This window comes from Salmo salar, chromosome ssa26, assembly GCF_905237065.1.
Source record: "Salmo salar chromosome ssa26, Ssal_v3.1, whole genome shotgun sequence".
NCBI classification, from domain to species: Eukaryota; Metazoa; Chordata; class Actinopteri; order Salmoniformes; family Salmonidae; genus Salmo; species Salmo salar.
In genome coordinates this window covers 55459050-55482413 of record NC_059467.1, presented here as the reverse complement: position 1 = coordinate 55482413, position 23364 = coordinate 55459050, and the positions used below count along the sequence as shown (strand labels likewise).

General features: G+C 47.3%; 1 protein-coding gene across 2 annotated transcripts in view; it reads right to left on the bottom strand.

The window, feature by feature from the left end:
- The window catches only part of LOC106588062 (A-kinase anchor protein 13), a 154070-nt gene that overhangs the window by 11635 nt on the left and 119071 nt on the right, over window positions 1-23364 (bottom strand). For both annotated transcript variants that reach the window (XM_045708528.1, XM_045708529.1), the window contains exon 22: window positions 18936-19230. In XM_045708528.1, coding sequence (XP_045564484.1) covers window positions 18936-19230 — 295 coding nt within the window. The remainder of the gene's footprint in view (window positions 1-18935; window positions 19231-23364) is intronic.

Here is a 23364-nt window from a genome sequence, read left to right as displayed (position 1 = left end):
CTGTCCTCCCTGTCTCAACACTGTAGTTATACCTGGTGGCTGTCCTCCCTGTCTCAACACTGTAGTGTAGTTATACCTGGAGACTGTCCTCCCTGTCTCAACACTGTAGTGTAGTTATACCTGGTGTCTGTCCTCCCTGTCTCATCACTATAGTTATACCTGGTGGCTGTCCTCCCTGTCTCAACACTGTAGTTATACCTGGAGACTGTCCTCCCTGTCTCAACACTGTAGTTATACCTGGAGACTGTCCTCCCTGTCTCAACACTGTAGTGTAGTTATACCTGGAGACTGTCCTCCCTGTCTCAACACTGTAGTGTAGTTATACCTGGTGGCTGTCCTCCCTGTCTCAACAGTGTAGTGTAGTTATACCTGGTGACTGTCCTCCCTGTCTCAACACTGTAGTTATACCTGGAGACAGTCCTCCCTGTCTCAACACTGTAGTTATACCTGGAGACTGTCCTCCCTGTCTCAACACTGTAGTTATACCTGGTGTCTGTCCTCCCTGTCTCAACACTGCAGTGTAGTTATACCTGGAGACTGTCCTCCCTGTCTCAACACTGTAGTTATACCTGGTGACTGTCCTCCCTGTCTCAACACTGTAGTTATACCTGGAGACTGTCCTCCCTGTCTCAACACTGTAGTTATACCTGGAGACTGTCCTCCCTGTCTCAACACTGTAGTTATACCTGTTGACTGTCCTCCCTGTCTCAACACTGTAGTTCTACCTGGAGACTGTCCTCCCTGTCTCAACACTGTAGTTATACCTGGTGACTGTCCTCCCTGTCTCATCACTGTAGTGTAGTTATACCTGGAGACTGTCCTCCCTGTCTCAACACTGTAGTGTAGTTATACCTGGTGACTGTCCTCCCTGTCTCAACACTGTAGTTATACCTGGAGACTGTCCTCCCTGTCTCAACACTGTAGTTATACCTGGAGACTGTCCTCCCTGTCTCAACACTGTAGTTATACCTGGTGGCTGTCCTCCCTGTCTCAACACTGTAGTTATACCTGGTGACTGTCCTCCCTGTCTCATCACTGTAGTTATACCTGGAGACTGTCCTCCCTGTCTCAACACTGTAGTGTAGTTATACCTGGAGACTGTCCTCCCTGTCTCAACACTGTAGTTATACCTGGAGACTGTCCTCCCTGTCTCAACACTGTAGTGTAGTTATACCTGGAGACTGTCCTCCCTGTCTCAACACAGTGTAGTTATACCTGGAGACTGTCCTCCCTGTCTCAACACTGTAGTGTAGTTATACCTGGTGTCTGTCCTCCCTGTCTCATCACTATAGTTATACCTGGTGGCTGTCCTCCCTGTCTCAACACTGTAGTTATACCTGGTGACTGTCCTCCCTGTCTCAACACTGTAGTTATACCTGGAGACTGTCCTCCCTGTCTCAACACTGTAGTTATACCTGGAGACTGTCCTCCCTGTCTCAACACTGTAGTTATACCTGGAGACTGTCCTCCCTGTCTCAACACTGTAGTGTAGTTATACCTGGAGACTGTCCTCCCTGTCTCTACACTGTAGTTATACCTGGAGACTGTCCTCCCTGTCTCAACACTGTAGTTATACCTGGAGACTGTCCTCCCTGTCTCAACACTGTAGTTATACCTGGAGACTGTCCTCCCTGTCTCAACACTGTAGTTATACCTGGAGACTGTCCTCCCTGTCTCAACACTGTAGTTATACCTGGTGTCTGTCCTCCCTGTCTCAACACTGTAGTGTAGTTATACCTGGAGACTGTCCTCCCTGTCTCAACACTGTAGTTATACCTGGTGACTGTCCTCCCTGTCTCAACACTGTAGTTATACCTGGAGACTGTCCTCCCTGTCTCAACACTGTAGTGTAGTTATACCTGGAGACTGTCCTCCCTGTCTCTACACTGTAGTTATACCTGGAGACTGTCCTCCCTGTCTCAACACTGTAGTTATACCTGGAGACTGTCCTCCCTGTCTCAACACTGTAGTTATACCTGGAGACTGTCCTCCCTGTCTCAACACTGTAGTTATACCTGGAGACTGTCCTCCCTGTCTCAACACTGTAGTTATACCTGGTGTCTGTCCTCCCTGTCTCAACACTGTAGTGTAGTTATACCTGGAGACTGTCCTCCCTGTCTCAACACTGTAGTGTAGTTATACCTGGAGACTGTCCTCCCTGTCTCAACACTGTAGTTATACCTGGAGACTGTCCTCCCTGTCTCAACACTGTAGTGTAGTTATACCTGGAGACTGTCCTCCCTGTCTCAACACTGTAGTTATACCTGGAGACTGTCCTCCCTGTCTCAACACTGTAGTGTAGTTATACCTGGTGTCTGTCCTCCCTGTCTCATCACTATAGTTATACCTGGTGGCTGTCCTCCCTGTCTCAACACTGTAGTTATACCTGGTGACTGTCCTCCCTGTCTCAACACTGTAGTTATACCTGGAGACTGTCCTCCCTGTCTCAACACTGTAGTTATACCTGGAGACTGTCCTCCCTGTCTCAACACTGTAGTTATACCTGGAGACTGTCCTCCCTGTCTCAACACTGTAGTGTAGTTATACCTGGAGACTGTCCTCCCTGTCTCTACACTGTAGTTATACCTGGAGACTGTCCTCCCTGTCTCAACACTGTAGTTATACCTGGAGACTGTCCTCCCTGTCTCAACACTGTAGTTATACCTGGAGACTGTCCTCCCTGTCTCAACACTGTAGTTATACCTGGAGACTGTCCTCCCTGTCTCAACACTGTAGTTATACCTGGTGTCTGTCCTCCCTGTCTCAACACTGTAGTGTAGTTATACCTGGAGACTGTCCTCCCTGTCTCAACACTGTAGTTATACCTGGTGACTGTCCTCCCTGTCTCAACACTGTAGTTATACCTGGAGACTGTCCTCCCTGTCTCAACACTGTAGTGTAGTTATACCTGGAGACTGTCCTCCCTGTCTCTACACTGTAGTTATACCTGGAGACTGTCCTCCCTGTCTCAACACTGTAGTTATACCTGGAGACTGTCCTCCCTGTCTCAACACTGTAGTTATACCTGGAGACTGTCCTCCCTGTCTCAACACTGTAGTTATACCTGGAGACTGTCCTCCCTGTCTCAACACTGTAGTTATACCTGGTGTCTGTCCTCCCTGTCTCAACACTGTAGTGTAGTTATACCTGGAGACTGTCCTCCCTGTCTCAACACTGTAGTTATACCTGGTGACTGTCCTCCCTGTCTCAACACTGTAGTTATACCTGGAGACTGTCCTCCCTGTCTCAACACTGTAGTTATACCTGGAGACTGTCCTCCCTGTCTCAACACTGTAGTTATACATGGTGACTGTCCTCCCTGTCTCAACACTGTAGTTCTACCTGGAGACTGTCCTCCCTGTCTCAACACTGTAGTTATACCTGGTGACTGTCCTCCCTGTCTCATCACTGTAGTGTAGTTATACCTGGAGACTGTCCTCCCTGTCTCAACACTGTAGTGTAGTTATACCTGGTGACTGTCCTCCCTGTCTCAACACTGTAGTTATACCTGGAGACTGTCCTCCCTGTCTCAACACTGTAGTTATACCTGGAGACTGTCCTCCCTGTCTCAACACTGTAGTTATACCTGGTGGCTGTCCTCCCTGTCTCAACACTGTAGTGTAGTTATACCTGGAGACTGTCCTCCCTGTCTCAACACTGTAGTGTAGTTATACCTGGTGTCTGTCCTCCCTGTCTCATCACTATAGTTATACCTGGTGGCTGTCCTCCCTGTCTCAACACTGTAGTTATACCTAGTGGCTGTCCTCCCTGTCTCAACACTGTAGTTATACCTGGAGACTGTCCTCCCTGTCTCAACACTGTAGTTATACCTGGAGACTGTCCTCCCTGTCTCAACACTGTAGTTATACCTGGAGACTGTCCTCCCTGTCTCAACACTGTAGTGTAGTTATACCTGGAGACTGTCCTCCCTGTCTCAACACTGTAGTTATACCTGGAGACTGTCCTCCCTGTCTCAACACTGTAGTTATACCTGGAGACTGTCCTCCCTGTCTCAACACTGTAGTTATAGCTGGAGACTGTCCTCCCTATCTCAACACTGTAGTTATACATGGTGACTGTCCTCCCTGTCTCAACACTGTAGTTATACCTGGAGACTGTCCTCCCTGTCTCAACACTGTAGTTATACCTGGAGACTGTCCTCCCTGTCTCAACACTGTAGTTATACCTGGAGACTGTCCTCCCTGTCTCAACACTGTAGTTATACCTGGTGACTGTCCTCCCTGTCTCATCACTGTAGTGTAGTTATACCTGGTGACTGTCCTCCCTGTCTCAACACTGTAGTTATACCTGGAGACTGTCCTCCCTGTCTCAACACTGTAGTTATACCTGGAGACTGTCCTCCCTGTCTCAAAACTGTAGTTATACCTGGTGGCTGTCCTCCCTGTCTCAACACTGTAGTGTAGTTATACCTGGAGACTGTCCTCCCTGTCTCAACACTGTAGTGTAGTTATACCTGGTGTCTGTCCTCCCTGTCTCATCACTGTAGTTATACCTGGAGACTGTCCTCCCTGTCTCAACACTGTAGTTATACCTGGTGACTGTCCTCCCTGTCTCAACACTGTAGTTATACCTGGAGACTGTCCTCCCTGTCTCAACACTGTAGTTATACCTGGAGACTGTCCTCCCTGTCTCAACACTGTAGTTATACCTGGAGACTGTCCTCCCTGTCTCAACACTGTAGTTATACCTGGAGACTGTCCTCCCTGTCTCAACACTGTAGTTATACCTGGAGACTGTCCTCCCTGTCTCAACACTGTAGTTATACCTGGAGACTGTCCTCCCTGTCTCAACACTGTAGTTATACCTGGAGACTGTCCTCCCTGTCTCAACACTGTAGTGTAGTTATACCTGGAGACTGTCCTCCCTGTCTCAACACTGTAGTTATACCTGGAGACTGTCCTCCCTGTCTCAACACTGTAGTTATACCTGGAGACTGTCCTCCCTGTCTCAACACTGTAGTTATACCTGGAGACTGTCCTCCCTGTCTCAACACTGTAGTTATACCTGGTGTCTGTCCTCCCTGTCTCAACACTGTAGTTATACCTGGTGACTGTCCTCCCTGTCTCAACAGTGTAGTTATACCTGGAGACTGTCCTCTCTGTCTCAACACTGTAGTTATACCTGGAGACTGTCCTCCCTGTCTCAACACTGTAGTTATACCTGGAGACTGTCCTCCCTGTCTCAACACTGTAGTGTAGTTATACCTGGAGACTGTCCTCCCTGTCTCAACACTGTAGTTATACCTGGAGACTGTCCTCCCTGTCTCAACACTGTAGTTATACCTGGAGACTGTCCTCCCTGTCTCAACACTGTAGTGTAGTTATACCTGGAGACTGTGCTCCCTGTCTCAACACTGTAGTTATACCTGGAGACTGTCCTCCCTGTCTCAACACTGTAGTTATACCTGGAGACTGTCCTCCCTGTCTCAACACTGTAGTTATACCTGGAGACTGTCCTCCCTGTCTCAACACTGTAGTTATACCTGGTGACTGTCCTCCCTGTCTCAACACTGTAGTTATACCTGGTGACTGTCCTCCCTGTCTCAACACTGTAGTTATACCTTGTGTCTGTCCTCCCTGTCTCAACACTGTAGTTATACCTGGTGTCTGTCCTCCCTGTCTCAACACTGTAGTTATACCTGGAGACTGTCCTCCCTGTCTCAACACTGTAGTGTAGTTATACCTGGAGACTGTCCTCCCTGTCTCAACACTGTAGTTATACCTGGAGACTGTCCTCCCTGTCTCAACACTGTAGTTATACCTGGAGACTGTCCTCCCTGTCTCAACACTGTAGTTATACCTGGAGACTGTCCTCCCTGTCTCAACACTGTAGTTATACCTGGTGTCTGTCCTCCCTGTCTCAACACTGTAGTTATACCTGGTGACTGTCCTCCCTGTCTCAACACTGTAGTTATACCTGGAGACTGTCCTCCCTGTCTCAACACTGTAGTTATACCTGGTGACTGTCCTCCCTGTCTCAACACTGTAGTTATACCTGGTGACTGTCCTCCCTGTCTCAACACTGTAGTTATACCTTGTGACTGTCCTCCCTGTCTCAACACTGTAGTTATACCTGGTGTCTGTCCTCCCTGTCTCAACACTGTAGTTATACCTGGAGACTGTCCTCCCTGTCTCAACACTGTAGTTATACCTGGTGACTGTCCTCCCGGTCTCAACACTGTAGTTATAGCTGGAGACTGTCCTCCCTGTCTCAACACTGTAGTTATACCTGGAGACTGTCCTCCCTGTCTCAACACTGTAGTTATACCTGGTGGCTGTCCTCCCTGTCTCAACACTGTAGTTATACCTGGAGACTGTCCTCCCTGTCTCAACACTGTAGTTATACCTGGAGACTGTCCTCCCTGTCTCAACACTGTAGTTATACCTGGTGGCTGTCCTCCCTGTCTCATCACTGTAGTGTAGTTATACCAGGAGACTGTCCTCCCTGTCTCAACACTGTAGTTATACCTGGAGACTGTCCTCCCTGTCTCAACACTGTAGTTATACCTGGTGACTGTCCTCCCTGTCTCAACACTGTCGTTATACCTGGTGACTGTCCTCCCTGTCTCAACACTGTAGTTATACCTGGAGACTGTCCTCCCTGTCTCAACACTGTAGTTATACCTGGAGACTGTCCTCCCTGTCTCATCACTGTAGTTATACCTGGTGGCTGTCCTCCCTGTCTCAACACTGTAGTTATACCTGGAGACTGTCCTCCCTGTCTCAACACTGTAGTTATACCTGGTGGCTGTCCTCCCTGTCTCAACACTGTAGTTATACCTGGAGACTGTCCTCCCTGTCTCAACACTGTAGTTATACCTGGAGACTGTCCTCTCTGTCTCAACACTGTAGTTATACCTGGTGGCTGTCCTCCCTGTCTCAACACTGTAGTGTAGTTATACCTGGAGACTGTCCTCCCTGTCCCAACACTGTAGTTATACCTGGAGACTGTCCTCCCTGTCTCAACACTGTAGTTATACCTGGTGGCTGTCCTCCCTGTCTCATCACTGTAGTTATACCTGGTGGCTGTCCTCCCTGTCTCAACACTGTAGTGTAGTTATACCTGGAGACTGTCCTCCCTGTCTCAACACTGTAGTTATACCTGGAGACTGTCCTCCCTGTCTCAACACTGTAGTTATACCTGGTGACTGTCCTCCCTGTCTCAACACTGTAGTGTAGTTATACCTGGTGTCTGTCCTCCCTGTCTCAACACTGTAGTGTAGTTATACCTGGTGACTGTCCTCCCTGTCTCAACACTGTAGTGTAGTTATACCTGGAGACTGTCCTCCCTGTCTCAACACTGTAGTTATACCTGGTGACTGTCCTCCCTGTCTCAACACTGTAGTTATACCTGGAGACTGTCCTCCCTGTCTCAACACTGTAGTGTAGTTATACCTGGAGACTGTCCTCCCTGTCTCAACACTGTAGTTATACCTGGAGACTGTCCTCCCTGTCTCAACACTGTAGTTATACCTGGAGACTGTCCTCCCTGTCTCAACACTGTAGTTATACCTGGAGACTGTCCTCCCTGTCTCAACACTGTAGTTATACCTGGTGACTGTCCTCCCTGTCTCAACACTGTAGTTATACCTGGTGACTGTCCTCCCTGTCTCAACACTGTAGTTATACCTTGTGTCTGTCCTCCCTGTCTCAACACTGTAGTTATACCTGGAGACTGTCCTCCCTGTCTCAACACTGTAGTTATACCTGGTGTCTGTCCTCCCTGTCTCAACACTGTAGTGTAGTTATACCTGGAGACTGTCCTCCCTGTCTCAACACTGTAGTTATACCTGGTGACTGTCCTCCCTGTCTCAACACTGTAGTTATACCTGGAGACTGTCCTCCCTGTCTCAACACTGTAGTTATACCTGGAGACTGTCCTCCCTGTCTCAACACTGTAGTTATACCTGGTGACTGTCCTCCCTGTCTCAACACTGTAGTGTAGTTACACCTGGAGACTGTCCTCCCTGTCTCAACACTGTAGTTATACCTGGTGACTGTCCTCCCTGTCTCAACACTGTAGTTATACCTGGAGACTGTCCTCCCTGTCTCAACACTGTAGTGTAGTTATACCTGGAGACTGTCCTCCCTGTCTCTACACTGTAGTTATACCTGGAGACTGTCCTCCCTGTCTCAACACTGTAGTTATACCTGGAGACTGTCCTCCCTGTCTCAACACTGTAGTTATACCTGGAGACTGTCCTCCCTGTCTCAACACTGTAGTTATACCTGGAGACTGTCCTCCCTGTCTCAACACTGTAGTTATACCTGGTGTCTGTCCTCCCTGTCTCAACACTTGTAGTTATACCTGGAGACTGTCCTCCCTGTCTCAACACTGTAGTGTAGTTATACCTGGAGACTGTCCTCCCTGTCTCAACACTGTAGTTATACCTGGAGACTGTCCTCCCTGTCTCAACACTGTAGTGTAGTTATACCTGGAGACTGTCCTCCCTGTCTCAACACTGTAGTTATACCTGGAGACTGTCCTCCCTGTCTCAACACTGTAGTGTAGTTATACCTGGTGTCTGTCCTCCCTGTCTCAACACTGTAGTTATACCTGGTGGCTGTCCTCCCTGTCTCAACACTGTAGTTATACCTGGAGACTGTCCTCCCTGTCTCAACACTGTAGTTATACCTGGAGACTGTCCTCCCTGTCTCAACACTGTAGTTATACCTGGAGACTGTCCTCCCTGTCTCAACACTGTAGTTATACCTGGAGACTGTCCTCCCTGTCTCAACACTGTAGTGTAGTTATACCTGGAGACTGTCCTCCCTGTCTCTACACTGTAGTTATACCTGGAGACTGTCCTCCCTGTCTCAACACTGTAGTTATACCTGGAGACTGTCCTCCCTGTCTCAACACTGTAGTTATACCTGGAGACTGTCCTCCCTGTCTCAACACTGTAGTTATACCTGGAGACTGTCCTCCCTGTCTCAACACTGTAGTTATACCTGGTGTCTGTCCTCCCTGTCTCAACACTGTAGTGTAGTTATACCTGGAGACTGTCCTCCCTGTCTCAACACTGTAGTTATACCTGGTGACTGTCCTCCCTGTCTCAACACTGTAGTTATACCTGGAGACTGTCCTCCCTGTCTCAACACTGTAGTGTAGTTATACCTGGAGACTGTCCTCCCTGTCTCTACACTGTAGTTATACCTGGAGACTGTCCTCCCTGTCTCAACACTGTAGTTATACCTGGAGACTGTCCTCCCTGTCTCAACACTGTAGTTATACCTGGAGACTGTCCTCCCTGTCTCAACACTGTAGTTATACCTGGAGACTGTCCTCCCTGTCTCAACACTGTAGTTATACCTGGTGTCTGTCCTCCCTGTCTCAACACTGTAGTGTAGTTATACCTGGAGACTGTCCTCCCTGTCTCAACACTGTAGTTATACCTGGTGACTGTCCTCCCTGTCTCAACACTGTAGTTATACCTGGAGACTGTCCTCCCTGTCTCAACACTGTAGTTATACCTGGAGACTGTCCTCCCTGTCTCAACACTGTAGTTATACATGGTGACTGTCCTCCCTGTCTCAACACTGTAGTTCTACCTGGAGACTGTCCTCCCTGTCTCAACACTGTAGTTATACCTGGTGACTGTCCTCCCTGTCTCATCACTGTAGTGTAGTTATACCTGGAGACTGTCCTCCCTGTCTCAACACTGTAGTGTAGTTATACCTGGTGACTGTCCTCCCTGTCTCAACACTGTAGTTATACCTGGAGACTGTCCTCCCTGTCTCAACACTGTAGTTATACCTGGAGACTGTCCTCCCTGTCTCAACACTGTAGTTATACCTGGTGGCTGTCCTCCCTGTCTCAACACTGTAGTGTAGTTATACCTGGAGACTGTCCTCCCTGTCTCAACACTGTAGTGTAGTTATACCTGGTGTCTGTCCTCCCTGTCTCATCACTATAGTTATACCTGGTGGCTGTCCTCCCTGTCTCAACACTGTAGTTATACCTAGTGGCTGTCCTCCCTGTCTCAACACTGTAGTTATACCTGGAGACTGTCCTCCCTGTCTCAACACTGTAGTTATACCTGGAGACTGTCCTCCCTGTCTCAACACTGTAGTTATACCTGGAGACTGTCCTCCCTGTCTCAACACTGTAGTGTAGTTATACCTGGAGACTGTCCTCCCTGTCTCAACACTGTAGTTATACCTGGAGACTGTCCTCCCTGTCTCAACACTGTAGTTATACCTGGAGACTGTCCTCCCTGTCTCAACACTGTAGTTATAGCTGGAGACTGTCCTCCCTGTCTCAACACTGTAGTTATACATGGTGACTGTCCTCCCTGTCTCAACACTGTAGTTATACCTGGAGACTGTCCTCCCTGTCTCAACACTGTAGTTATACCTGGAGACTGTCCTCCCTGTCTCAACACTGTAGTTATACCTGGAGACTGTCCTCCCTGTCTCAACACTGTAGTTATACCTGGTGACTGTCCTCCCTGTCTCATCACTGTAGTGTAGTTATACCTGGTGACTGTCCTCCCTGTCTCAACACTGTAGTTATACCTGGAGACTGTCCTCCCTGTCTCAACACTGTAGTTATACCTGGAGACTGTCCTCCCTGTCTCAAAACTGTAGTTATACCTGGTGGCTGTCCTCCCTGTCTCAACACTGTAGTGTAGTTATACCTGGAGACTGTCCTCCCTGTCTCAACACTGTAGTGTAGTTATACCTGGTGTCTGTCCTCCCTGTCTCAACACTGTAGTTATACCTGGAGACTGTCCTCCCTGTCTCAACACTGTAGTTATACCTAGTGGCTGTCCTCCCTGTCTCAACACTGTAGTTATACCTGGAGACTGTCCTCCCTGTCTCAACACTGTAGTTATACCTGGAGACTGTCCTCCCTGTCTCAACACTGTAGTTATACCTGGAGACTGTCCTCCCTGTCTCAACACTGTAGTTATACCTGGAGACTGTCCTCCCTGTCTCAACACTGTAGTTATACCTGGAGACTGTCCTCCCTGTCTCAACACTGTAGTGTAGTTATACCTGGAGACTGTCCTCCCTGTCTCAACACTGTAGTTATACCTGGAGACTGTCCTCCCTGTCTCAACACTGTAGTTATACCTGGAGACTGTCCTCCCTGTCTCAACACTGTAGTTATACCTGGAGACTGTCCTCCCTGTCTCAACACTGTAGTTATACCTGGTGTCTGTCCTCCCTGTCTCAACACTGTAGTTATACCTGGTGACTGTCCTCCCTGTCTCAACACTGTAGTTATACCTGGTGTCTGTCCTCCCTGTCTCAACACTGTAGTTATACCTGGTGTCTGTCCTCCCTGTCTCAACACTGTAGTTATACCTGGTGACTGTCCTCCCTGTTTCAACACTGTAGTTATACCTGGAGACTGTCCTCCCTGTCTCAACAGTGTAGTTATACCTGGAGACTGTCCTCTCTGTCTCAACACTGTAGTTATACCTGGAGACTGTCCTCCCTGTCTCAACACTGTAGTTATACCTGGATACTGTCCTCCCTGTCTCAACACTGTAGTGTAGTTATACCTGGAGACTGTCCTCCCTGTCTCAACACTGTAGTTATACCTGGAGACTGTCCTCCCTGTCTCAACACTGTAGTTATACCTGGAGACTGTCCTCCCTGTCTCAACACTGTAGTGTAGTTATACCTGGAGACTGTGCTCCCTGTCTCAACACTGTAGTTATACCTGGAGACTGTCCTCCCTGTCTCAACACTGTAGTTATACCTGGAGACTGTCCTCCCTGTCTCAACACTGTAGTTATACCTGGAGACTGTCCTCCCTGTCTCAACACTGTAGTTATACCTGGTGACTGTCCTCCCTGTCTCAACACTGTAGTTATACCTGGTGACTGTCCTCCCTGTCTCAACACTGTAGTTATACCTTGTGTCTGTCCTCCCTGTCTCAACACTGTAGTTATACCTGGTGTCTGTCCTCCCTGTCTCAACACTGTAGTTATACCTGGAGACTGTCCTCCCTGTCTCAACACTGTAGTGTAGTTATACCTGGAGACTGTCCTCCCTGTCTCAACACTGTAGTTATACCTGGAGACTGTCCTCCCTGTCTCAACACTGTAGTTATACCTGGAGACTGTCCTCCCTGTCTCAACACTGTAGTTATACCTGGAGACTGTCCTCCCTGTCTCAACACTGTAGTTATACCTGGTGTCTGTCCTCCCTGTCTCAACACTGTAGTTATACCTGGTGACTGTCCTCCCTGTCTCAACACTGTAGTTATACCTGGAGACTGTCCTCCCTGTCTCAACACTGTAGTTATACCTGGTGACTGTCCTCCCTGTCTCAACACTGTAGTTATACCTGGTGACTGTCCTCCCTGTCTCAACACTGTAGTTATACCTTGTGTCTGTCCTCCCTGTCTCAACACTGTAGTTATACCTGGTGTCTGTCCTCCCTGTCTCAACACTGTAGTTATACCTGGTGACTGTCCTCCCTGTCTCAACACTGTAGTTATACCTGGTGACTGTCCTCCCGGTCTCAACACTGTAGTTATAGCTGGAGACTGTCCTCCCTGTCTCAACACTGTAGTTATACCTGGAGACTGTCCTCCCTGTCTCAACACTGTAGTTATACCTGGTGGCTGTCCTCCCTGTCTCAACACTGTAGTTATACCTGGAGACTGTCCTCCCTGTCTCAACACTGTAGTTATACCTGGAGACTGTCCTCCCTGTCTCAACACTGTAGTTATACCTGGTGGCTGTCCTCCCTGTCTCATCACTGTAGTGTAGTTATACCAGGAGACTGTCCTCCCTGTCTCAACACTGTAGTTATACCTGGAGACTGTCCTCCCTGTCTCAACACTGTAGTTATACCTGGTGACTGTCCTCCCTGTCTCAACACTGTCGTTATACCTGGTGACTGTCCTCCCTGTCTCAACACTGTAGTTATACCTGGAGATGTCCTCCCTGTCTCAACACTGTAGTTATACCTGGAGACTGTCCTCCCTGTCTCATCACTGTAGTTATACCTGGTGGCTGTCCTCCCTGTCTCAACACTGTAGTTATACCTGGAGACTGTCCTCCCTGTCTCAACACTGTAGTTATACCTGGTGGCTGTCCTCCCTGTCTCAACACTGTAGTTATACCTGGAGACTGTCCTCCCTGTCTCAACACTGTAGTTATACCTGGTGGCTGTCCTCCCTGTCTCATCACTGTAGTTATACCTGGTGGCTGTCCTCCCTGTCTCAACACTGTAGTGTAGTTATACCTGGAGACTGTCCTCCCTGTCCCAACACTGTAGTTATACCTGGAGACTGTCCTCCCTGTCTCAACACTGTAGTTATACCTGGTGGCTGTCCTCCCTGTCTCATCACTGTAGTTATACCTGGTGGCTGTCCTCCCTGTCTCAACACTGTAGTGTAGTTATACCTGGAGACTGTCCTCCCTGTCTCAACACTGTAGTTATACCTGGAGACTGTCCTCCCTGTCTCAACACTGTAGTTATACCTGGTGACTGTCCTCCCTGTCTCAACACTGTAGTGTAGTTATACCTGGTGTCTGTCCTCCCTGTCTCAACACTGTAGTGTAGTTATACCTGGTGACTGTCCTCCCTGTCTCAACACTGTAGTGTAGTTATACCTGGAGACTGTCCTCCCTGTCTCAACACTGTAGTTATACCTGGTGACTGTCCTCCCTGTCTCAACACTGTAGTTATACCTGGAGACTGTCCTCCCTGTCTCAACACTGTAGTGTAGTTATACCTGGAGACTGTCCTCCCTGACTCAACACTGTAGTTATACCTGGTGACTGTCCTCCCTGTCTCAACACTGTAGTTATACCTGGAGACTGTCCTCCCTGTCTCAACACTGTAGTTATACCTGGTGACTGTCCTCCCTGTCTCAACACTGTAGTTATACCTGGAGACTGTCCTCCCTGTCTCAACACTGTAGTGTAGTTATACCTGGAGACTGTCCTCCCTGACTCAACACTGTAGTTATACCTGGTGACTGTCCTCCCTGTCTCAACACTGTAGTTATACCTGGAGACTGTCCTCCCTGTCTCAACACTGTAGTTATACCTGGAGACTGTCCTCCCTGTCTCAACACTGTAGTTATACCTGGAGACTGTCCTCCCTGTCTCAACACTGTAGTGTAGTTATACCTGGAGACTGTCCTCCCTGTCTCAACACTGTAGTTATACCTGGTGACTGTCCTCCCTGTCTCAACACTGTAGTTATACCTGGAGACTGTCCTCCCTGTCTCAACACTGTAGTTATACCTGGAGACTGTCCTCCCTGTCTCAACACTGTAGTTATACCTGGTGACTGTCCTCCCTGTCTCAACACTGTAGTAATACCTGGAGACTGTCCTCCCTGTCTCAACACTGTAGTTATACCTGGAGACTGTCCTCCCTGTCTCAAGACTGTAGTGTAGTTATACCTGGAGACTGTCCTCTCTGACTCAACACTGTAGTTATACCTGGAGACTGTCCTCCCTGTCTCAACACTGTAGTTATACCTGGAGACTGTCCTCCCTGTCTCAACACTGTAGTTATACCTGGTGACTGTCCTCCCTGACTCAACACTGTAGTATAGTTATACCTGGTGGCTGTCCTCCCTGACTCAACACTGTAGTGTAGTTATACCTGGAGACTGTCCTCCCTGTCTCAACACTGTAGTTATACCTGGAGACTGTCCTCCCTGTCTCATCACTGTAGTTATACCTGGAGACTGTCCTCCCTGTCTCAACACTGTAGTGTAGTTATACCTGGAGACTGTCCTCCCTGTCTCAACACTGTAGTTATACCTGGTGTCTGTCCTCCCTGTCTCAACACTGTAGTTATACCTGGTGACTGTCCTCCCTGTCTCAACACTGTAGTTATACCTGGTGACTGTCCTCCCTGTCTCAACACTGTAGTGTAGTTATACCTGGTGTCTGTCCTCCCTGTCTCAACACTGTAGTGTAGTTATACCTGGTGACTGTCCTCCCTGTCTCAACACTGTAGTGTAGTTATACCTGGAGACTGTCCTCCCTGTCTCAACACTGTAGTTATACCTGGTGACTGTCCTCCCTGTCTCAACACTGTAGTTATACCTGGAGACTGTCCTCCCTGTCTCAACACTGTAGTGTAGTTATACCTGGAGACTGTCCTCCCTGACTCAACACTGTAGTTATACCTGGTGACTGTCCTCCCTGTCTCAACACTGTAGTTATACCTGGAGACTGTCCTCCCTGTCTCAACACTGTAGTTATACCTGGTGACTGTCCTCCCTGTCTCAACACTGTAGTTATACCTGGAGACTGTCCTCCCTGTCTCAACACTGTAGTGTAGTTATACCTGGAGACTGTCCTCCCTGACTCAACACTGTAGTTATACCTGGTGACTGTCCTCCCTGTCTCAACACTGTAGTTATACCTGGAGACTGTCCTCCCTGTCTCAACACTGTAGTTATACCTGGAGACTGTCCTCCCTGTCTCAACACTGTAGTTATACCTGGAGACTGTCCTCCCTGTCTCAACACTGTAGTGTAGTTATACCTGGAGACTGTCCTCCCTGTCTCAACACTGTAGTTATACCTGGTGACTGTCCTCCCTGTCTCAACACTGTAGTTATACCTGGAGACTGTCCTCCCTGTCTCAACACTGTAGTTATACCTGGAGACTGTCCTCCCTGTCTCAACACTGTAGTTATACCTGGTGACTGTCCTCCCTGTCTCAACACTGTAGTAATACCTGGAGACTGTCCTCCCTGTCTCAACACTGTAGTTATACCTGGAGACTGTCCTCCCTGTCTCAACACTGTAGTGTAGTTATACCTGGAGACTGTCCTCTCTGACTCAACACTGTAGTTATACCTGGAGACTGTCCTCCCTGTCTCAACACTGTAGTTATACCTGGAGACTGTCCTCCCTGTCTCAACACTGTAGTTATACCTGGTGACTGTCCTCCCTGACTCAACACTGTAGTATAGTTATACCTGGTGGCTGTCCTCCCTGACTCAACACTGTAGTGTAGTTATACCTGGAGACTGTCCTCCCTGTCTCAACACTGTAGTTATACCTGGAGACTGTCCTCCCTGTCTCATCACTGTAGTTATACCTGGAGACTGTCCTCCCTGTCTCAACACTGTAGTGTAGTTATACCTGGAGACTGTCCTCCCTGTCTCAACACTGTAGTTATACCTGGTGTCTGTCCTCCCTGTCTCAACACTGTAGTTATACCTGGTGACTGTCCTCCCTGTCTCAACACTGTAGTTATACCTGGTGTCTGTCCTCCCTGTCTCAACTCTGTAGTTATACCTGGTGTCTGTCCTCCCTGTCTCAACACTGTAGTTATACCTGGTGACTGTCCTCCCTGTTTCAACACTGTAGTTATACCTGGAGACTGTCCTCCCTGTCTCAACAGTGTAGTTATACCTGGAGACTGTCCTCCCTGTCTCAACACTGTAGTTATACCTGGAGACTGTCCTCCCTGTCTCAACACTGTAGTTATACCTGGATACTGTCCTCCCTGTCTCAACACTGTAGTGTAGTTATACCTGGAGACTGTCCTCCCTGTCTCAACACTGTAGTTATACCTGGAGACTGTCCTCCCTGTCTCAACACTGTAGTTATACCTGGAGACTGTCCTCCCTGTCTCAACACTGTAGTGTAGTTATACCTGGAGACTGTCCTCCCTGTCTCAACACTGTAGTTATACCTGGAGACTGTCCTCCCTGTCTCAACACTGTAGTTATACCTGGAGACTGTCCTCCATGTCTCAACACTGTAGTTATACCTGGAGACTGTCCTCCCTGTCTCAACACTGTAGTTATACCTTGTGTCTGTCCTCCCTGTCTCAACACTGTAGTTATACCTGGAGACTGTCCTCCCTGTCTCAACACTGTAGTTATACCTGGTGACTGTCCTCCCGGTCTCAACACTGTAGTTATACCTGGAGACTGTCCTCCCTGTCTCAACACTGTAGTTATACCTGGAGACTGTCCTCCCTGTCTCAACACTGTAGTTATACCTGGAGACTGTCCTCCCTGTCTCAACACTGTAGTGTAGTTATACCTGGAGACTGTCCTCCCTGTCTCAACACTGTAGTTATACCTGGAGACTGTCCTCCCTGTCTCAACACTGTAGTTATACCTGGAGACTGTCCTCCCTGTCTCAACACTGTAGTTATACCTGGAGACTGTCCTCCCTGTCTCAACACTGTAGTTATACCTGGAGACTGTCCTCCCTGTCTCAACACTGTAGTTATACCTGGAGACTGTCCTCCCTGTCTCAACACTGTAGTTATACCTGGTGACTGTCCTCCCGGTCTCAACACTGTAGTTATAGCTGGAGACTGTCCTCCCTGTCTCAACACTGTAGTTATACCTGGAGACTGTCCTCCCTGTCTCAACACTGTAGTTATACCTGGTGGCTGTCCTCCCTGTCTCAACACTGTAGTTATACCTGGAGACTGTCCTCCCTGTCTCAACACTGTAGTTAAACCTGGAGACTGTCCTCCCTGTCTCAACACTGTAGTTATACCTGGTGGCTGTCCTCCCTGTCTCATCACTGTAGTGTAGTTATACCTGGAGACTGTCCTCCCTGTCTCAACACTGTAGTTATACCTGGAGACTGTCCTCCCTGTCTCAACACTGTAGTTATACCTGGTGACTGTCCTCCCTGTCTCAACACTGTCGTTATACCTGGTGACTGTCCTCCCTGTCTCAACACTGTAGTTATACCTGGAGACTGTCCTCCCTGTCTCAACACTGTAGTTATACCTGGAGACTGTCCTCCCTGTCTCATCACTGTAGTTATACCTGGTGGCTGTCCTCCCTGTCTCAACACTGTCGTTATACCTGGTGACTGTCCTCCCTGTCTCAACACTGTAGTTATACCTGGAGACTGTCCTCCCTGTCTCAACACTGTAGTGTAGTTATACCTGGAGACTGTCCTCCCTGTCTCAACACTGTAGTTATACCTGGAGACTGTCCTCCCTGTCTCAACACTTGTGTAGTTATACCTGGAGACTGTCCTCCCTGTCTCAACACTGTAGTTATACCTGGAGGCTGTCCTCCCTGTCTCAACACTGTAGTTATACCTGGTGGCTGTCCTCCCTGTCTCAACACTGTAGTGTAGTTATACCTGGAGACTGTCCTCCCTGTCTCAACACTGTAGTTATACCTGGAGACTGTCCTCCCTGTCTCAACACTGTAGTTATACCTGGAGACTGTCCTCCCTGTCTCAACACTGTAGTTATACCTGGAGACTGTCCTCCCTGTCTCAACACTGTAGTTATACCTGGAGACTGTCCTCCCTGTCTCATCACTGTAGTTATACCTGGTGGCTGTCCTCCCTGTCTCAACACTGTAGTTATACCTGGAGACTGTCCTCCCTGTCTCAACACTGTAGTTATACCTGGAGACTGTCCTCCCTGTCTCAACACTGTAGTTATACCTGGAGACTGTCCTCCCTGTCTCAACACTGTAGTTATACCTGGAGACTGTCCTCCCTGTCTCAACACTGTAGTTATACCTGGAGACTGTCCTCCCTGTCTCAACACTGTAGTGTAGTTATACCTGGAGACTGTCCTCCCTGACTCAACACTGTAGTGTAGTTATACCTGGAGACTGTCCTCCCTGTCTCAACACTGTAGTGTAGTTATACCTGGAGACTGTCCTCCCTGACTCAACACTGTAGTGTAGTTATACCTGGAGACTGTCCTCCCTGTCTCAACACTGTAGTTATACCTGGAGACTGTCCTCCCTGTCTCATCACTGTAGTTATACCTGGAGACTGTCCTCCCTGTCTCAACACTGTAGTGTAGTTATACCTGGAGACTGTCCTCCCTGTCTCAACACTGTAGTTATACCTGGAGACTGTCCTCCCTGTCTCAACACTGTAGTGTAGTTATACCTGGTGACTGTCCTCCCTGTCTCAACACTGTAGTTATACCTGGTGACTGTCCTCCCTGTCTCAACACTGTAGTTATACCTGGTGGCTGCGTATCTTGTTCCTTCTTCTTCTTCTTCTTGTCCTTCTTGTTCCTGTCTTTAGCCAGTTGCAGCAGTCTGTTCGGTATCTGGTTCTGACTGTCTCCACTAGGGGCCTTTAGGGCCGGGTCCTCAGAGAAAAGGTTTAGGCTCTTCCCTTTTGACGAGGTCAGGGAGTCTTTCCTGGGAGAGGAGGAGAGCTCAGTGGGGTCCGTTGGATCTTTGTCCAGGGAGGTAGAGGAGGAGAAGTGTGGGGAGTCGTCTGAGGAGGAGGAGGGAGTTCTCTGTATCCACCTCTGTTGAAGATGACAGGAGGAGCGGTTATGAATATGAATATGATATTACATTATATTAAACATTATTATGATGTTGTCTGAGTCGGTACAGCCACCGGGTTTCTTCACGCGTCGTGCCAACGGAAACAGACATCTCCCTGGTAAGAAGAAGGGCGGGGATGTATGCTTCATGATTAACGACACATGGTGTAATCATAACAACATACAGGAACTCAAATCCTTTTGTTCACCTAACCTAGAATTCCAAACAATCAAATGCCGACCACATTATCTCACAAGAGAATTATCTTCGATCATAGTCACAGTCGTGTTTATCACCCCCAAGCAGATACCTCGACGGCCCTCAAGGAAATTCGCTGGAAACTAAACTAAAAACCATATATCCTGAGGCTGCATTTATTGTAGCTGGAGATTTTAACAAAGCTAATTTGAGAACAAGGCTACCTAAATTATATCAGCACATTGACTGTAGCGCGCGGGCAATACACTGGACCGCTGCTACACTAACTTCAACGACACATGCAAGGGCCTCCCCCGCCCTCCCTTCGGCAAATTCAACCACGACTCCATCTTGCTCCTACCGTCCTATAGGCAGAAACTCAAACAGGATGTACCCGTGACTAGAACCATTCAATGCGGGTCTGACCAATCGGAATCCACACTTCAAGATTTTGGGGTGGCAGGTAGCCTAGTGGTTAAAGCATTGGGCAAGTAACCAAAAGGTTGCTAGATCGAATCCCCGAGCTGAAAAGGTAAAAATCTGTATTTCTGCCCCTGAACAAGGCAGTTAACCCACTGTTCCTAGGCCGTCATTGTAAATAAGAATTTTTTTCTTATCTGACTTGTCTAGTTAAATAAAGGTTAACTTTTTAGTGACAGGGGGCAGTATTCGGATGAATGACGTGCCCAAATTAAAACAGCCTAATACTCGGGCTCAGAATGTAGGATATGAATATTATTAGTAGATTTGGATAGAAAACACTGACATTTCTAAAACTGTTTGAATGATATCTGTGAGTATAAGAGAACTCATATGGCAGGCAAAAACCTGAGAAAAATCCAACCAGGAAGTGGGAAATCTGAGAATTGTAGTTCTTCTTTTGAATCCCTACCGAAACTACAGTGTCTGTGGGGTCACGTTGCACTTCCTAAGGCTTCCATTGGCTGTCAACAGCCTTTAGAAACTTGTTTCCTCCTTCTCCTGTTACTGGTCAGAGAATAGTAGCTCAGTCAAGAAGTGGACTGCCTAAGGACAAAGGACTTGGTTATGCGCGAGCCCGCGAGGGCGCCGTTCCTTCTTTTTCTTCTTGAATGAATACGCAATTGTTGGAATATTATCGCATTTTTATGTTAAAAAGACCCTAAGGATGGATTTGTAAACAACGTTTGACATGTTTCTACGACCGTTAATGGAACATTTTGACTTTTCGTGTCCTGTTTACGCTCGCGCATTATGCCTTTGGATAGTGATCTGAACGCACAAACAAAACGGAGATATTTGGACATAAATATGGAGTATTTTGAACAAAACTGACATTTCTTGTGGAAGTAGGAGTCCTGGGAGTGCATTCTGACGAAGACCAGCAAAGGTAAGTTAATATTTATAATACTAATTCTGAGTTTAGTTGACCCCAGAACTTGGCGGGTATCTGTATAGCTTGCTTTGATGGCTGAGCTATGTACTCAGAATATTGAAAAATGTGCTTTCTCCGTAAAGCTATTATAAAATCTGACACAGCGGTTGCATTAAGGAGAAGTATATCTATAATTCTTTCAATAACTGTTGTAAATTTTATCAACGTTTATGATGAGTATTTTTGTAAATTGATGTGCTCATTCACCGGAAGTTTTGGTGGGAATACATTTTCTGAACATCACGCGCCAATGTAAAAAAATGTTTTTTTTTAATATAAATATGAACTTTATCGAGCAAAACATACATGTATTTTGTAACATGAAGTCCTATGAGTGCCATCTGATGAAGATCATCAAAGGTTAGTGAATATTTTAGCTGTACTATTGGTTTTTGTGATGCATCTCCTTGCATGGAAAATGGCTGTGTGGTTTTTCTTGTGAAGTTTATGACCTAACATAATCTAATTTTATGCTTTCGCCGTAAAGCCTTTTTGAAATCGGACAATGACAAAGTTTATCTTTAAAATGGTGTAAAATAGTTGATTGTTTGAGAAAATGAAATTATGAGATTTTTGCTGTTTTATTTCGCACCATGCTATTTCACTGGCTGTTGAATAGTGTGTCCCGCAGGTGGGACGGTAGCGTCCCACGTAGCCCATACTAGTTAACCTGTTGGGGATAGGGGGCAGTATTTGCTCGGCCGGATAAAAAACATACCCGATTTAATCTGATTACTACTCCTGCCCAGTAACTAGAATATGCATATAATTGCTGATTTGGATAGAAAATGCCCTAAAGTTTCTAAAACTGTTTGAATGGTGTCTGTGAGTATAACAGAACTCATTTGGCAGGCCAAAACCTGAGAAGATTCCAAACAGGAAGCGCTCTCTCTGACTATTTCTTGCCCTTCTTGATCATCTCTAACCAAAACAGAGGATCTCTGGCATAACGTGACATTTTCTAACGCTCCCATAGGCTCTCAGAAGGCGCCAGAACGTTGAATGGTGACTTTTCAGGCCATGGCTGAAAAACAGTAGCGCATTTGGATAGTGGTCGATCAGAGAACAATGAGACTGGGGCGCGTGCACGAGCAGACACCATGTTTTTATTTTTTCGTCTTTGAACGAAAACAGGGTTTCCCGGTCGGAATATTATCGCTTTTTACGAGAAAAATTGCATAAAAATTGATTTTAAACAGCGTTTGACATGCTTCGAAGTACGGTAATGGAATATTTTTTATTTTTTTGTCACGAAACACGCCGGGCGCGTCACCTTTCTTTACCCTTCGGATAGTGTCTTGAACGCACGAACAAAAAACCGCTATTTGGATATAACTATGGATTATTTGGAACCAAACCAACATTTGTTATTGAAGTAGAAGTCCTGGGAGTGCATCCTGACGAAGAACAGCAAAGGTAATCCAATTTTTCTAATAGTAAATCTGAGTTTGGTGAGTACCACACTTGGTGGGTGTAGCTAGCCTGTGAAGGCCGGGCTATCTACTCAGAATATTGCAAAATGTGCTTTCACCGAAAAGCTGTTTTAAAATCGGACACCGCGATTGCATAAAGGAGTTCTGTATCTATAATTCTTAAAATAATTGTTATGTTTTTTGTGAACGTTTATCGTGAGTAATTTAGTAAATTCATCGGAAGTGTTCGGTGGGAATGCTAGTCACATGCTAGTCACATGCTAATGTAAAAAGCTGGTTTTTGATATAAATATGAACTTGATTGAACAAAACATGCATGTATTGTATAACATAATGTCCTAGGAGTGTCATCTGGTGAAGATCATCAAAGGTTAGTGCTGCATTTAGCTGTGGTTTGGGTTTATGTGACATTATATGCTAGCTTGAAAAATGGGTGTCTGATTATTTCTGGCTGGCTGTAAAATAGTCATATGTTTGAGAAATTGAAGTAATAGCATTTCTAAGGTATTTGAATATCGCGCCACGGGATTCCACTGGCTGTTGAGTAGGTGGGACGCAAGCATCCCACTGGCCCAGAGAGGTTAAATAAAAAAATAATTAAACAAGCGAAATGTCGGTATAGGGACTAAATGGAGTCGCAATTCAACGGCTCAGACACGAGACGTATGTGGCAGGGTCTACAGGCAATTACGGACTACAGAAAGAAAACCAGCCACGTCACGGACACCGAAGTCTTGCTCCAGACAAACTAAACACCTTCTTTGCTTTGAGGATAATACAGCGCCACCGACGCGCCGTTACCAAGGTCTGCGGGCCTCCCCTCTCCTTCTCCATGACCAACGTGAGTAAGACATTTAAACGTGTTAACCCTCACAAGGCTGCAGGCCTAGACGGCATCCCTAGACGCATCCTCAGAGCAGACAAGCTTACTTGTGCGTTTACGGGCATATTCAATCTCTCCCTATCCCAGTCTGCTGTCCCCAAATGCTTCAAGATGCCCACCACTGTTCCTGTACCCAAGAAGGCAAAGATAACTGAACTAAATGACTATCGTCCCGTAGCACTCA